At 39.8% G+C, this 15,658-nt stretch overlaps 1 protein-coding gene across 3 annotated transcripts; it reads right to left on the bottom strand.

The window, feature by feature from the left end:
* Positions 1 to 1,801: 1,801 nt before the first annotated feature.
* On the bottom strand, positions 1,802 to 13,441 carry LOC146649670 (ras-related protein Rap-1b). Of its 3 annotated transcripts, none has more exons than XM_085385763.1 (8): positions 13,336 to 13,441; positions 9,354 to 9,423; positions 8,248 to 8,316; positions 8,092 to 8,148; positions 7,870 to 8,010; positions 6,567 to 6,710; positions 5,481 to 5,569; positions 1,802 to 5,334 (listed from the first exon to the last, which is right to left on the bottom strand). In XM_085385763.1, exons 2-7 carry the CDS (start codon positions 9,408 to 9,410, stop codon positions 5,483 to 5,485), a joined length of 555 nt encoding a protein of 184 aa, XP_085241889.1. In that variant the 5' UTR covers positions 9,411 to 9,423; positions 13,336 to 13,441; the 3' UTR covers positions 1,802 to 5,334; positions 5,481 to 5,482. The 3 variants fall into 3 exon arrangements, with proteins under 3 accessions (XP_085241889.1, XP_085241887.1, XP_085241888.1); XM_085385761.1 differs by having other exon boundaries at positions 5,477 to 5,569; positions 13,336 to 13,438; XM_085385762.1 differs by having other exon boundaries at positions 5,477 to 5,569; positions 9,354 to 9,426; positions 13,336 to 13,418.
* Between the last annotated feature and the right edge of the window lie 2,217 nt (positions 13,442 to 15,658).

Genomic DNA, 15,658 nt, shown 5'->3' with positions numbered 1-15,658 from the left:
AACATCAAATTAAAATAACGTAATTATTTCAACACGTGTACTGACCTGTCAATCACGTGGCTCAAAGTCGTCAAAACGGCTAAACAGAAAACTGGACAGCTGTAGCTCAGATGTGAAGGTCTAATAAATGGGCAACAGATTCAACAGACAAATATAATTCTCATGAATTTCCTGGTTACATTATTTTAATTATTTCGTTTACGTAAACCAAGATTTAAGTCAGTTTAGTCGGGTTAAAATGACTATTATTTATTGTGATATTTTAACAGTGAGATGTCCCACAGGAGGTACTCACCTGTGAAAAATCATACCATGGTGTTTAGTTTTCTCCTACTGGAAAAGTCGAAATGCAGCATAGACATCTGGTATTTTATATAGAAACAGAAACGGACACGTTAAATCCAGCTGAAGCAAGTGCTGAAGAAACAAAACCGGCAGTTCCTCCAACGTCCACCAGAGGCTCCCATTTAAAACCATCCACCCTACAGCCTGGTTAAAAAAAACATGCTGCCTCTATTAACATTTTTCTTTTTAACAACAGCTTTGCAGAGAATTATGTTTTACAATGATTTATGTTCACTTCAGGCTCCAAAAGTGAACAAGATGGTAATGTTTAGGCTTCATAATGCAGGAACAGTTGACAGCATTGACATCACTAATGATTCAGGTCATAATCTATTAAAGCATATATTATTTCATTCATTAATCTTCAAACAGAGATTCTGATCTCAGTACCACCAGATCTGATGGTTCTTCACGCTGAAGATGTTACGGATCAGTCGGTCTTCTGTGGGTGACGGTAATGTGGGGTTTACACAAACCACTTGTTCACCACTTTGGTGGTGATGTGATAGATGTGATAGAAGTATTAGATCTTATGAATTCTATGACACTAAGCTTCTAGTTCCCACAGCTGCCACCTTCCAATACCCATGTTTCCCATGTTTCACACTGATGCACACTCCCCAACTTCAGGCCATGACATATATGCTCTTGATGCAGATCCCCAACATCTGCCTCCACATCCGCACACAATGCGGCTCAGGTGGTAGACCAGTTGGAAGATTGGCGGATGGTTCCTGATGCTGAACTCAAGAGTTTCCCCTGGTGCATCCATCAGAGTGTGAGTGTGTGTGACTGGTTGAATATGTCCAGTAGTAGGAAGTGCTCTCTGAGTATTTAATGTCCATCTTAGTGGCTCCTTGGTTGTCATACCTGGCAGCTTCATCTCATCCTGTTTGTGCAAAGCGAGGTGTAGGCCAAAGTCCAGGTCGCTGAGGCCTTTCTAAACAGCTTCAGGGTGACAAAGAAGAGGAGCAGAGATAGGACACAGCCTTGTCTGTGATGCTGAAGAAGTCCCAGTGACCATTTCTTGGTTTTGCAGCTCAATCGTCGACACAGATCTTTGAAGATGGTAACTAGAGCTCGAGTGATTTGCGCCGTTTGATTTCTACGAGTGGCTGAAATTCAGAATGACTCCACATCACAGGTTGCTGTTACAAAATTGCACCACTTTTATTCATTTAAGGCTTTTTAGTTTTTAACTTTACATTTGGCTTCACTGCCCCCTCCCCTCCCCTCCCCCTGCCTCCCGCTGCCACTGTGGGTTTCCGTACTGGGAAGAAACCAGTTCAGACCATTTCAGCACCAGTGTTTAATCTCCCAGCAGCTTACTGGGTGGTTTTTTTTTTCCTTTATTTTTTTCAAAGCTGATACATCACTGGTTGAACTGGTTTCTTTTACATTTCACTGGTCATCATGCCATACAGAGAAAAAGAAGCAGAATTATATCAGTACTGAGAAAAAAAAAATAAAAATAATTTCTTCGTATTGTGAACTGCTCATTCCAGTTTGCATTCGGCTGTGGCTGCCATGGTCACTTTGACCTCACATCAGATTGAGGACTGGAAAGCAGAGTGAAGTATGTAAATGTGCCTCACATGGTCTGTGACACACTGTAATGCAGCTGTAAGAGTGAACTTTAATGCTTAAACACATGAAATGTAGTCAGATTTTTCTTTTAGTCACATTTACATGTTCATATCTGCTTACAGCTGCCGTACAGCAATACCACTTCTATTAAATGTTTACATGCTGCTCTTAAATGCCAAATACGGGCACTTAAAGTGAAGTGTTACCATCTGCACCTATTTACTGTAGCTGTCAAGACCTCAGTGCGCTTTAAATGAAGTGTGTAAAGACTTTAACACACGTCTGTTTCTGTCCAAACACTCAGTCCTGGCTTCGCGTCTTCAAAGCAACAATTGCAGCTACTTTTCAGTCTGCAGCATCGTTGCAGATGTGTGAAAATAAGGCCTAGCTCCCTTTCTCGTGTTTTCACACAGCTGCTTCTGTTGATTCGCACACGATTAAGAGATCTAAAGAACTTTTTTCCAAAACATCAGACTTGTTTCTTCTTCTTCTTAAACCACACTGACGCCTTCAGAAGTCACAGGAAATGACAAATGGCACCACAGCCTCTTGGCGAAGGCCCGAAAGGTCAGAGTGCAGCCACGGCTGGCCAGCGAAATGACTAAAAGTTGTTTCTGAGGATGAAACTCCCGCTTTAAAGCCAGAACCCTTAACAAACTCACTTTGAAGCAGTTCTAAACAGATTAAAGGACATTTCAAGCATTTATCACCTCATTTCCCCTCTTAATGAATTACTCATAACCATAATCAGCTATAATCACATAAATGAATACATAATATGAAGCGTTTCTATTGATACATGAAGAAATATTTTCCAACACTGAGAATACACTGCAATGCACAATGTATATGTGAATAAACAGTTAAAATAAACATAATCACACCATTATATGTAACTAAATATGCTTGCTAATCATCATTAATCATCAGTCATTAACTGCTAATACACCAGTTATGGATACTGTGTAGGAGAAGTGATAAAATATACTTAAAAATGGCCTCATATTGTTTTAAACTGTCATGAAAGTGGCTTATAAACATTATCAAGAGTACGATGGGGTGTATTTTTTATAATCCGTGTTTGTTTTTGGCTATAAAAGGTGCTGTGCGCTGCCCCTTGTGGCGTACACAGAAACACCTATTATACCTGCAGCTTTCAGAAATAACAGCAGTAGGTGTTTTCTGCTTTACGACCAACAGAGGCAGTAATGAGCCCCTCCTCTGTTGATATTACAAGAATAAAGCTGGAATCATCATAACGTGCTTGCAAGAAACAGTTGGCGATCGGCCTGCCGCAGCCACAAACGGCTCTCTGGCCCGGAAGCTTCTGCTCGTGTCATGCAAACTGTTGCAGCAGCACCTCCTGGAGGTCAGACCCGGTACTGGCAGAAACATCAACATGCTACATGACTGAAGACACTGGAGGAGACCCAGAATACTGACAGCAGTACCCTGCTGATAGTACAACACTGTGCACAGCAGCACTCACAGAGGTCACGGGTCCAGCAAGCGTTTCCCGTGAGCTGACCACGCCCACAAACACATATTCAAAGGATTTTTTCTGTGGGTTTAACCCCCTCCGGCTGGACTGCAGCCATGCTACTATTAAACTGAAACACTGAGACTTTAAGTTTGTTCTTCAACTGATAAGAAAACACCTCCATCTATCGATGCTAACAATTTAACATTTAAGTATTACTCAGCACGGTGCATGCTAAAGTGTTAGCACGACGTACCAAGAATACAAGAAACTCCGCCTTATCCTGATTGTATTTGGGAATCCATCCATCAGAAGCTTAAAGGGGACCGATTATGCTGTGTTAGTTTTTTGTTTATTCTTGAAATCTTGACTCTCATAAGCTTTACTTTGTTCCTCATAATTTTGACCTTATTTCCAAAATCTTGACTTTTTTAAAATTAAAATCTTATTTCAGTTTTATTCTCAAACTCTTGACTTTATTGTTGAAATACCTACATCATTCTGCAACTTTATTCTGACAATACAAACACATTTTTTCCCTAATATGTTCCTGGTACTCCTTTCTAAACTTTAATGCCAGATATTTATTTTAAACATGGCCATAGTTTTAAATAATGGGATGAAAACGTGTGAAAGTTGTACCTGTACACACAAAGCTCAGGCTTCAGTTTGTTTTTGGTGCTGCCCCTCTGCAGGCTCCCATCAGTGGACCGATAAGAAGAAGGCGGGCTTTCAGGGATGGGGATGTCCTTAAAGCGACGGGTTAAAATGGCTCATTTTAAGCAGATTAGCCCAGAAGCTCCAAAAAGGGCCGGGAAAGGACAGTAAGGGCATTAATTTACTTTTAAATCAGGTAAAACTGCTCTAGTGGAAATAATATAGAGCTGAAAAAGAGCATGACAGGCCCCCTTTAATATCTTATCAGTTAAAGTGACTAAAGGACCAATAATTCAGTGTTTCAACCGCGCAGGTCAAAAAACGATCATTACAGAAAGTGGCCTGCTTCACTGTTGTTACGTAGCTCACATACACTCACAAACACACACACAAACACACACACAGAGTTAAGGTACTGGACCAGTGTGAGTCTGCTGTCAAAAAGGCAACATGTCCGCCCTGAGCAGCAGATCAGGAGTCAGCTCGCCATGCTGCTATGGCAACAAGCCACCTAACATCTTCCCGTTATATCTATATTCTTCCTGATTCCGCCCAGTTTGTTAACTTTAGGCTAATTTTAATTACGGCACTGCTATCAGCACAGTAAGCTAACCTCTTGACCTGCTGCTACAACCCCCAACCCTGCCTCACCCCCACCCCCACCCCCACCCCTCCCGCCCCAAAAATCAAAAACATAAAATGACTTAATTGTTTTCACAAAGAATCATAATAATAATCACTGTAATAATAACCGCTGTATGAATCCACAGGTTTCACCAAAGCCACACACACACACAGTCAGCCGTGTCGGCGTCATCGTCATCACCGCGGCAATGCCGACACAGCTGACGGTCACACTGCGTGTGATTGGCTCAGGGCTGCCGGAAAACAATAAGGCGAAAGAAACGGAAAAAAAAAGTTTAAATTTTTTTAAAAAGAAAAGAAAAAAAAGCAAGAAGCCACTCCCCACTGCAAAGACAGACTAGCAGAGAGCATGATGGGAACCGTAGTTTAAATCAAGCCCCTGCATTCCCGCAACAGCAGAATCATCATCATCATCGCCACCACCGTAGCAGTCCTTTGATGTTCTGTTTTAATGTTTCCAAGGCAACAGTCTCCTTTACATAGTGTGATGAAGGATGGGAGAAGAGATCGTCATGGTAACAGAGTGGCTGATGCTGATGATGACATGGTTGTGTTAAAGGGGCGTGGCCAGCTGGAAGATGTCCTGTGATTGGTTGGTTGGTTATCAGGTGAGCAGGAATCTGGACACAGAGAACCAGAGTGTGTGTGAACAACAACGTGTGTGATAAACTCAATGTGTGTGTGTGTGTGTGTGTGTGTGTGTGTGTGTGTGTGTGTGTGTGTGTGTGTGTGTGTGTGTGCGCATGGGACAATAGAAGCTACCTGCCATTAGAGAAGCTGACAAGTGGGCTTTTTGCGGGTTTTCCCTGGAACGGGACTCTTCCTGTTGATCTGTCGGACAAGGTCGTAGAAGATCTGCAAACGAACACGAAGAAATGAAACCTACACTGCCAAAAACTGCCAAACATTCCCCAAACTACTAATAAAATGCCAAAAACTACTTAAAAATGTGTCTGTGAAGGTTCTCAGTCATCCAGGTCATCGTAATCTAAGGAGCTTGGAAAGAAAAGTGTGTGGACATCTTTAAGTGGCTTGAAGACGTTTCACCTCTGAGAAGCTTCTCATCCGAGAAGGTCAAATGGTGGAGACTCCCAGATTTAAGCTCTGTGGGAGTAACCCACCAAGAGGGACAATGGACCCCCTAATGATCCTCTACCTAATCACACGAGCCAAGGTGTGAAAATGGGTGTAGGTCACAATCAGCCAAGGTTTTGGGTGAGCTCATTGTGAAACCTAGCCCCACCCTATCATGTGATTTCCTGAGGTCAGATGGCCCAGGATGTGAGTGGGCGTTAAGGCGTCTGGGAGGGATCTCAAAACTGGATTATAGATGCCAGACAGTTGGTGTTGTAAACCACTGCCTCTGTTCAAAGATGGTCGCTCACAGTGGACATAAATGGCCTCTTTTACTCCTCTTTCAAATGTACACATTTTGGACAGAGAGGATGGTTTGAAAGAGTCTAAATGCATATTTAGACTATAATAGTCCTAAAATGCTCATATCCCCAAAACCAACAGAGCAGCAGCTGAAACACAAATGCTAAGGCTTCAAAATGTCTGAAACTAACAATGAAATCCATTTTTTCTTTGTCTATGACAAAAACTCTGGAGGAATAGTCTGATGTTTGTATTATTACAGCTTCCAGCGTTTTTGAGCCAGGACCGCACACATCACAGTGATTCTCTCGTGTTGCACGCTGTAAGCTTTATTTCAGTTTTTTACAAACTCCAGATGATGTGTACATCATTTTGCCGAATCAATGGTGCTCAAAACTCAGAAGCCCAAAGATATTTAGGTTTAAATACAGCTCTGAGTAACTGTGTAAACTTTGCTGTGGGTGTGTTTTGTCACCTCGTTGACGTTAATCTTGCTCTTGGCCGAGGTCTCAAGGAAGGCGCAGGAGTTCCACTGGCGAGCGAGACCGATGCCTGACTCTTTGGCCACCACACGCTCCACCTCCAGATCGCATTTATTTCCAACCAGGATCATGGGAACCTAAAGTGGCGCACCAAACACTCACATTCAGACAGCTGTTTGCAGCACATTCAAAGATGATCACTGGATTATTTTAACGGGAGAAAAATCATGTGAAAACCAGAAAAGAGGACATCAGTGTTTCATCTGGTTTTAAAAATCTGTAACGTTTGACGTGAAGTCAGAATGTATGTTTCCTTAATTTTTTTATTTATATTTATCCATTTTGTAAATCATCTGTTTCATAATAAAATCATCATGTTTGAAATTTTATTCAGTGATTTTATTGACTAAATCAATGCAGAATCTTAAATTCATGTTAATATAAATACATTTCTAACTTGAAACATATTAAAAATATTGGGTTTTTAAAAAATGTTGTACAAAACAATGTTTTCTTTTTATTAATACTTTCTTTTTTAATTCATTTTTTTTGTTTTATTCTCATTTTAAATGTAGATATTATAAATTAATTTGCTTGTTTTATTTTATTTGTTTAAAAGCTTGTTTAGAAGCATTTTCTATTTTTTTTAATTACAAATTTGCTTTTTTATTCTTTTACATTTAAATTGCAAATTTGCAGTTTTTTTATTTTCTTCTTTCTCCACTAGATGCTGATTAAAAATAAAACTTTTTGGAACCTATGTAATGTAACTCATGTCTGGCAGGGGGAGCAATGCTAAAGGCCTCCACACAGGCTGGCTGATGGTGGCATGTTAAAACAAGTGACCTCTGTTTCATGAGAATAAATTACACATACACCCATCAGCAGTCAGTTAGCTAGCTTAGCATAAGCCTGACAGCAGGATTATGTGGAGGTGATAGAGTCCACTTCCTCTTAAACTCAGATTTAACTGCTTTATCTCAAATTACATTTTTATATCATTGTAAACTATTTTTGGCTGCCACCAGAAACTTCTCCCTTTCTCCACTGGTTTTCTAGGCAACTTCCTCTGAGCCAAGAAACAAGAGTTTTAAATACAAACATCAGCAACTGACTAACTACAACCGGACAAATTACTCAGGAGCTCCTTAACTATGCTACAGACTCCTTCATCTGACAAAGAAGGCTCCAGAAAACGTTAAGAGGAGCTTCAGTGCTTAACTTAACTGAAACCATGACTTAAAACTGCATGTTAGGGTGAGTTTAGGCAAAGTATAGGGTTCTGTGGTTTCTTACATCTTCCGTGTCCTTCACTCTGAGGATCTGCTCTCGGAGGTCTTGAAGGTCGTTGAAGGTGGACTGAGCCGTGATGGAGTAAACCAGAGCAAAGCCCTGGCCATTCTTCATGTACAGGTCTCTCATTGCTGTGAACTGCTCCTAAAGACAGACAGACAGGTGGTCAGGACTCAGTCAGGCACATCTCATGGTCAAAAGTATGTAGACAGAGCCAGGTCTTACTGTTCCTGCTGTGTCCAGGATCTCCAGCATACACTGCTGTCCATCGACCTCGACTTGCTGCAGAAACAAAAGAAATGAATCATAACTGTGGATTATAACTAAAACTAATTAAACTATAGATGCTTCTAAAAATGTGTGAGGATGAAGAGGTCCTACCTTCCTGTAGGAGTCCTCTATCGTGGGGTCGTATTTCTCCACAAAGATTCCCTGAACAAACTGGACAGTCTGGAGATGGACAGACGGACGGACATGAGTAGCGGGACAAAGAGAAGTAGGACAGCAGTGTTAATGGAGCTCTGTTCAGCTCCCCATTGGGAGTCATTAGAGCGGAATTAATGTGACACTGTGACACGTCTCCATTATATCATGGGGAGTAAAGCACTTCATTGTAGTGTGACTGACACCGCCGTGTTAGTGTGTCAGTGATGGCCAGCGCAAAAACGAAGCACAGTGACATCACTGTGCAGCCATTTACACAGGAATCTGCACTGGAGCACTCCAGCCATGCAAGTCCCAAAGCTGCAAACACAGTTTTACCTCAATGTACAAACGTGAATGCACAAAAATCAGTATATGAATAATACAAACACTAGTGCAAGAACAGGAAACGCAATTTCCCGCAACGTTACATCACCTCTTATTAATTTTTGACTCTTCTTATAAAGTTTTGTAAAACATAATGACTGAAAATTGTTTTTCTAGTCTTTCATACACACATTTTGAATATAATTATCTTTATATAAGTTTTATTATATCTTTATATAATTAGTTATATTATTTATTTGTCTATTTATATTGTATTTTTTATCTTTAATCTTTATCTTATTCAGTATTCATAAATATATTTTCTATCTTCCTATTCATTCTTTATCAATTTTTATTTATTTTAAATATTTAAAAAATAATAATTTATTTATTTTTCTTCTATTTTTCTTCTTTTCTTTCATATATTTTATATAAATATTTGTCACTATTTCAGTGGGGGGTTTATATACATATTACAAGTATTTATTTTCAGTTTTTCTATTTCTTTATTAGTTTTTGGTGGGGACTATTTTCAGCAGCGGATTAATCGACATTGAATATTTGAGTTAAAATAAAGTGCAAGGTGTTGCCATGTGGCTCTGAGCTCATCAGCAGGATAATTTCAGTGTTGATTACATTTTATTTTTGGCACTCACTGACATTAAATAGAATAACATCAGACTCTCACTTTAATGCAAACAGCTGATTAACGTGGATTTTTTTTTTTTTTTACTTACCAGAGCTGACTTGCCGACGCCTCCTGATCCTAAAACAACCAGTTTGTATTCACGCATCCTGACTGTCTGTCTGCTGGGTGAGAGACACAAACACAGAGGAGGAGACCGTTAACAGGTCGCTATTGGACATCCAGTCACAGCTACCAATCACACAGCAGGATTACAGTAAGCCCCACCTCCTCCTATGATGCACCTGGAGATGTAACACCATCAATTACAAACACACAAATGAAAACTTCCTGCCCCTCACTGGGAGATAATGATTACCCAGCATGCATGTGGTAAGTTACTGAAAACTGCGGAGTCACATGATCTCACAGCTGGTGGTGATGTCACTGCTATTGAATCCTTCCTGGTTACTGTTGCTATGCGTTCATGTCTCAGTGTGTGGATGCATACCAATCATTCCTCGCCATGTGTGTGCAAACCTTCACTGTCACGGCAACAAGAAGCAACACGATGCACAAACACACACACACCCAAATACACACACGTTTAAGATTGTTCATGAGGACCCCCGCTGACACGATGTGTTTACAGACCCTAAAACCATTTCAAATTTTACCATCACAGCCTGTAAACAACACAAATACAGCTACTAACTGACAGCCAGAAAAGACTCTATAAGTGAGTAACACCAGGTGTAATCTAATATTTAAAGTCGACCCTTATACCCTGCCACATATCTCCTGCTCCGATGGTGGATGTTCATATTAAGCATGGCCAAGTTTCTAATAAGGTCAGCATATGTAAAAATAAGCCCCATGAGCCAAAAGCTTGCACTCTAAACACTGTGATTCAGACAGTTTCCACTATTATCGGATCTCTGTGATGTCATAGAGTGCAGATATCCCTAATCTGATCATCTCAGGCTCCAGAGCTCAACCTGCCTGCTGTTAAAACCAGAAATGTATTGACCACCAGGGGGCGGCTCCTCGCCACAAACAGGCTTCTGTTTTTTCATTACCGAGTTTGAGGTTTCATTACGAGACTTCACTGATCAGCTGGTGATGTAACACTGGCTACACCCATCTCATATCCTGTCTGTGGTTCATACATTCTCTTTACGAGGGGCAGCCAATCAGAACAAAGGTGACTTAAAAGAAGGATAAAAGTCTTGCAACCTGGAAACCATGTTAGATCAGGTCTCCAGAAGTTGTTACTTTAATTTTAGAGGCTGCAGGGATATAAAAGAAGAATCGCATGCATGAAAGTTTGGTTTCTGTAACTGTGAAGTGTACAACAAAAACGTAAATACTGTGTCACAAATACTCTTAACTGACCTAAGACAAGACTAACTCAAGACAAAATGCTTCTTAAATTTAAAGCTTTTATTTTGGTAACCAATCTGAGAATAAACACTTATGATAAACAAGTTACCATCAAACATTCAGCTTAAGTTAAAGTTGCTTAATATTTTGGAGGCAACAAGTGTTTACAATTTTTAGGTAAATCCGTTATCTCAAATAATAGGACTATTAATGTCTTCATGTAGTTATATATTTAAGTCACTGCAAGACTCCTGTTGTGACTAATCACACTCAGTGAGTACTCTTGCTTGAAACTTTTGCCCAAATCCTATTTTCAGAGTTTATCTATTCTATTTTGGGGACAAGAAACAAGAAGAGAACGACTCCCAGTGGATTTTATTGTTCAGGGCTTTTGTTCATATTTTAAATAAAAACTAGTGTGGTGTATGGGTCACAGAAAACGCCCTAAAAAACCCTAAAAATGTTAAATGTCTCCATCTCCAGTCACGACAGCTGTATAAATGCGCTAAATGCACACAAGTGATCAGGTGGAGACTGGGAGGAGTTCAAATCTCAGGTTTTATCTACCCTATTGTCAGTGAAGGCATCAGCAGTAATGGATTTCATTGCCTGAGGGTCTGAACAGGCTTGCCTCACTACAACGCTCTGCAGCAAGTCCAGACGGGTTCAACGCTTCGCAAGAAGTAACTCACTGGAGCAGCAGAGGTGAGGCCATCAAGGGGAAAGCTGGATGAGCCAAAACATCTAAAACCCTTCGATCACACCTGAAGCCCTATCTCTGGACATTTACAAGTCCGCCTGTCACAAACCTGCCTCTGCGGGAGAGCACCTGCATCGGGACTTTCCCCCTCATGCTTCACGATGCTGTGCTATGACGAAATATAATGAGACGTTACAGAAACACGCACAGACACACAGCAACAGCAGGAAGAAAAAGATCATCACGTCTTCCAATAAATCAGAACTAAGGTTTAGAAAGTACTTTAATTTAAAAAGCTCTCATAACCCATCCATATACTTCCACTTATCCACTTTTGGGTCAGAGCAAAGTGAGCAAATTAAAATAGACACACTCTTCTCTTAAACTTCTTAAAGAATATCAGCTGATTTGCTCTTACCAACACTGCTGCTCATGAAATATTTGTCTTTACAGCTCAGGCTGCCTAAACCTGGTTTGGCACACCCACAGGCATCAAACCCAGAGGAAGTGCCAAACAGGAACCTCGGGACGTGGAAAATTAACCTGAAGTACCAAAAAAGCTGCAGTTTCCCTAATATCGAACAGACACTGTTTTTGCTATAGAAAGATGGAGAGGCAGGTGGCTTCAGCTAATTGGAGTCTGTGAACTGGACTCCAATAATATCTCCAAAACGACCACAAAACACAAACGATGGTGCCTTCACCATCTTTTATACACAGTCTGTGGAGAAAGCAACACACAGTCATGTCCCAACAATACACAGAAGAAGAAAGCTTCCATATCTCCTTATAGTCCAAATTTGTAACAATTCAAAAAAGAAATACTGCCCTTTCTGCACACTATGAGTGTATTTCCTTATAAATGAACCCTCACTGTGGGTCTGTTTAAGTTTAACTCCAGTTCAGACTTAATGCATGAACAACAACAATCAAACTACACAGCAAATTATTATATAACTGTAAAATGAGGCGTCACTGAGGCTTTTATGTTGTATTGTGATTGTACCACATAAACGCTGACTGAAAGGAAGACTTTAACCTGAAACTTCATACTTCACGTCAGTGCTTCCTGCTTGTTTTGTTTACATGTGAACAAAAAGAGGATCTGCTGCTATCAACATAGACTGCTGGCCTTAATTTATAGGCTATAAATACATTAATCTTTAGTTACCAGAGCATCACTGCACAGATACACACAGTTCAACCCAACCTGAAACCTGCATTTTATTCTTATATTTCAGTATTTTGCTCACTCGGTGGGCACTTCTGCTTTTTCCAGCAATCACCGAATAATGTTAATCTACTAAAGTGAAGTTGTCAGAGCAGAAATATGGACTCACAATACGCACAGATCCCTGAGTCAAGCAGAACTAGGTGGGGCCTGTCAATACTCAGTGTGTGTGTGTGTTGCTGACAGGCAGTACAACAGGAGAGGAATAAAACCAAGCAGTGTCTGTGCAACCAAACTGGCTTTGATTGCAGGTTCCCTCAAGCTCCCAAACTCTGCATCCTCTCATCAATCACTTCCACTCGTTTTTTCTTTTTTTTGCCTCCGGGAGAGCAACGGGGCTTCCGCAGCTCTGTGGCCGCCTCACAATGCTCCCTACCCGGGAAGCTCTGCAAGCAGGCCCCGCTGCCTCAGAAGAGCGGAGACAAAACGCGAGCAGAAGCGGACTTCGGGCTCTACAGACCGGAAACAGACTCACAGACGGACAGACAGCCGCCGTGACGCCGTGAAGCAGTCAGCCCGTGTCTGATATAAACTGTATTCTCATCAGGACAGCCGCCGTCCGTCTGTCTGCCTTTACGTCCATCCGTCTGTCTGTCCGCCGGTCGCTTGCTTCCGCAAACCCAGCCCAGCGCGGCTCCCGACCGGCCTGTCGCCCGTCCCTGCTAGCCGGGACATTTCCCGGTTCGACCCAGGCTAGCTCATATCTACATGAAAGAGGGAGGAAAAAGGAGGGGAAAAAGAGGTAAAAGCGCGAAACGGGAGAAAAGAAGCAGTACTCACAGTCATCCACCCGTCCGCTCCGCTGCGCTCTCCGCCGCTCACTCTCTCTCCTGTTCGCAGTGAACGTCGCTCGACCAGAGCCGCTCCCTCCTGCTCCCGACGCGCTGACGTTAAGCTCGACGCGGCGAACGCAAGAGCCTCCTGTTCGACTTTTCAAAATAAAAGACGTTAAAAAACTGGTTCAAATATGAAATAAATTGTAGTTTTAAACATATAATTCTGCTTCATCTTGAGGTTTTTTTTACATATTATTATATCATAAAGTCATAAAATAAATATAAATAACATATTATTCTTACTTTAATTTCTAATAATTTGGATTTCATTATACATTATTAAGATATCTCTGTTGTTATATTTTATTTTAGACAAGATAACATAAGATATATTTTATTTATAAAAACGATTTGGAAAAAATAGCATTAAATAAGTGGAAATTTATATACCTTAATAAATAAAGAAATATAATTTTGGAATTCTATTTGAATCAAACCTCTAATGACAAATAGTGACAGCTTATTTACAAGGTGTTGCTACCGCAGGTAGCTCTGTATACTTGAATTGGGCCATGATAGTGAGCTATGGCTGAAAGCTACAATTTTTGTTTTTTAAAAAGTGAGCCTTGAATTAAATGAACTAAAAATATGATTCAAGCATAAATAGCATGGCAATTATTTTCAGCATGAAACAAAAAACAGGCATTTCATGTCAGTATTTTCAATATAAAGCTTTCCTCTGAGCATTGAGTACAAAATGCTGAGAAAAAGTTGTATAAATTTACTGGTGTGAAAATAATTGAAAAAAACAAAACAAAATGACAATAAGCAGCCAGAATGAAATAAATATAATACAACACAGAACTGATGTTCTTCTTCAGAATTTCAAAGTAAAGACACCTTCATAAGCAAAAAAAAAAAAAAAAAAATACAAAACACAAATAACTAATACCCGGTAACTAACTAGTAATAAATAGTTAAAAATATAGAACTAGTGAAGAAACCAGCTAAGAAGTCAAGAAGTCTTTATTGCTAATAAGCTAAGAAATAAAAACAAATTAATGTCTATAAATGCACTAGCACAAGAAGATAATTTAAATTCTGTTATGAACAGCTAGATTAACAACTAAACACAAACAAAAATGTTATGTTTACATTAACTAACTGTAACCATGAACCTGAAGATTAGTATGATTTGATGAGACTTTGTATTTTTGTATTTTACTCACTAGAAGCCATTCAAAACACGTTTATTTAATATCAAACCAAATTACTTTCTCCACTCTTGTCCTCGGCTTATATGTTTATTTTGAAGGTAGACTGCATTTACTTCCGGTTTCTCCTAGGCTTCGTCACAGCTTTGGTTCAAGACCCCTCTTCTTTTTTCTTGTGACGTTTCAGCCTCGCTCTCAGCTGCTTCCTGTTTCCTGTAAAACAGAACCTCTGTTTCTCTGTGGTTTCTGCTTTTATTTCAATAAAGTCACATTAAACACTTTCAGTTTTCTATTGTTGTTGTTGTCAATGTTGTCAGCATGTCATCATCAGTCCAATTAGGATCCATATACAGGTCAGGTTTTTAGATAAAATAAGATAAAATTGTGAAAACATTTCAGTGGGAATATATCCATCAATTGTTTCATTTAGAACAATCTTTGTATTTTTTTTTATATGTAAAAGGTCAGAAATGTTTACAAACATTTTTAACCAATTGAAGTCTACAAAAAACTTTTTTTCCTTTCATCTGATTGTTTGGCATCCATAATGGGTTTTGTTTAAGTATATTAACAACAACATTCTAAAAGTGACAGAAAATAATGAAACTGCCAAATATTCACTAGCTAAAAATGAACTGCCACGTCTCTGTTCTTGGGCCTTTACTGTTCAAATTTTATATAAATGTTATCAAATACAGCAACCGTAGAGCCCTAATATCCACTAATAACAACAAATAAAAAAGTCTACACTAATTATTAACATTTTCATAATCACCGTTCGTCTATAACATAATTTACTTCCTGTTTAATGTACAAATTGCACAGGAATAATGAAAAGGGGACATTTTTGTGCACTGTAATTCAAATACAGACTTCTATATTTTTTTCTAACCACTGGGTAAGCTTTTGTATTTACAATCATGGAAAATGATGAAACTACCAAAAGTTTCCATGTGACCATGTGGTATCAGAGGCATTTGAGCTGTGGAGTACCCCAGGGCTGTGCTCTTGGTCCTTTGCTGGGGGTGCTCAAGCACCCTTAAATTTAATTACAGCATCCCTAAAAATAACTGTAGCAATAGTATGTTGTCTTCTAATGTTATATATCCCAAC

This window comes from Rhamphochromis longiceps, linkage group LG17 (genome assembly GCF_057381845.1).
Source record: "Rhamphochromis longiceps isolate RC_006_pf linkage group LG17, R_longiceps_female_GT1.1, whole genome shotgun sequence".
Classification (NCBI taxonomy): Eukaryota; Metazoa; Chordata; class Actinopteri; order Cichliformes; family Cichlidae; genus Rhamphochromis; species Rhamphochromis longiceps.
Note: the sequence above shows the minus strand (reverse complement) of the source record. Positions and strands in the feature narration are given on the sequence as shown.

Coding starts and splice junctions, on each gene's coding strand:
- LOC146649670 (XM_085385763.1), bottom strand. CDS start 9,410: ATGCGTGAATACAAACTGGTTGTTTTAGGATCAGGAGGCGTCGGCAAG. Junction 8,149..8,247: donor TAGAGGACTCCTACAGGAAG/GTAGGACCTCTT, acceptor TTGTTTCTGCAG/CAAGTCGAGGTCGATGGACA. Junction 6,711..7,869: donor GAGTGAAGGACACGGAAGAT/GTAAGAAACCAC, acceptor GCGCCACTTTAG/GTTCCCATGATCCTGGTTGG.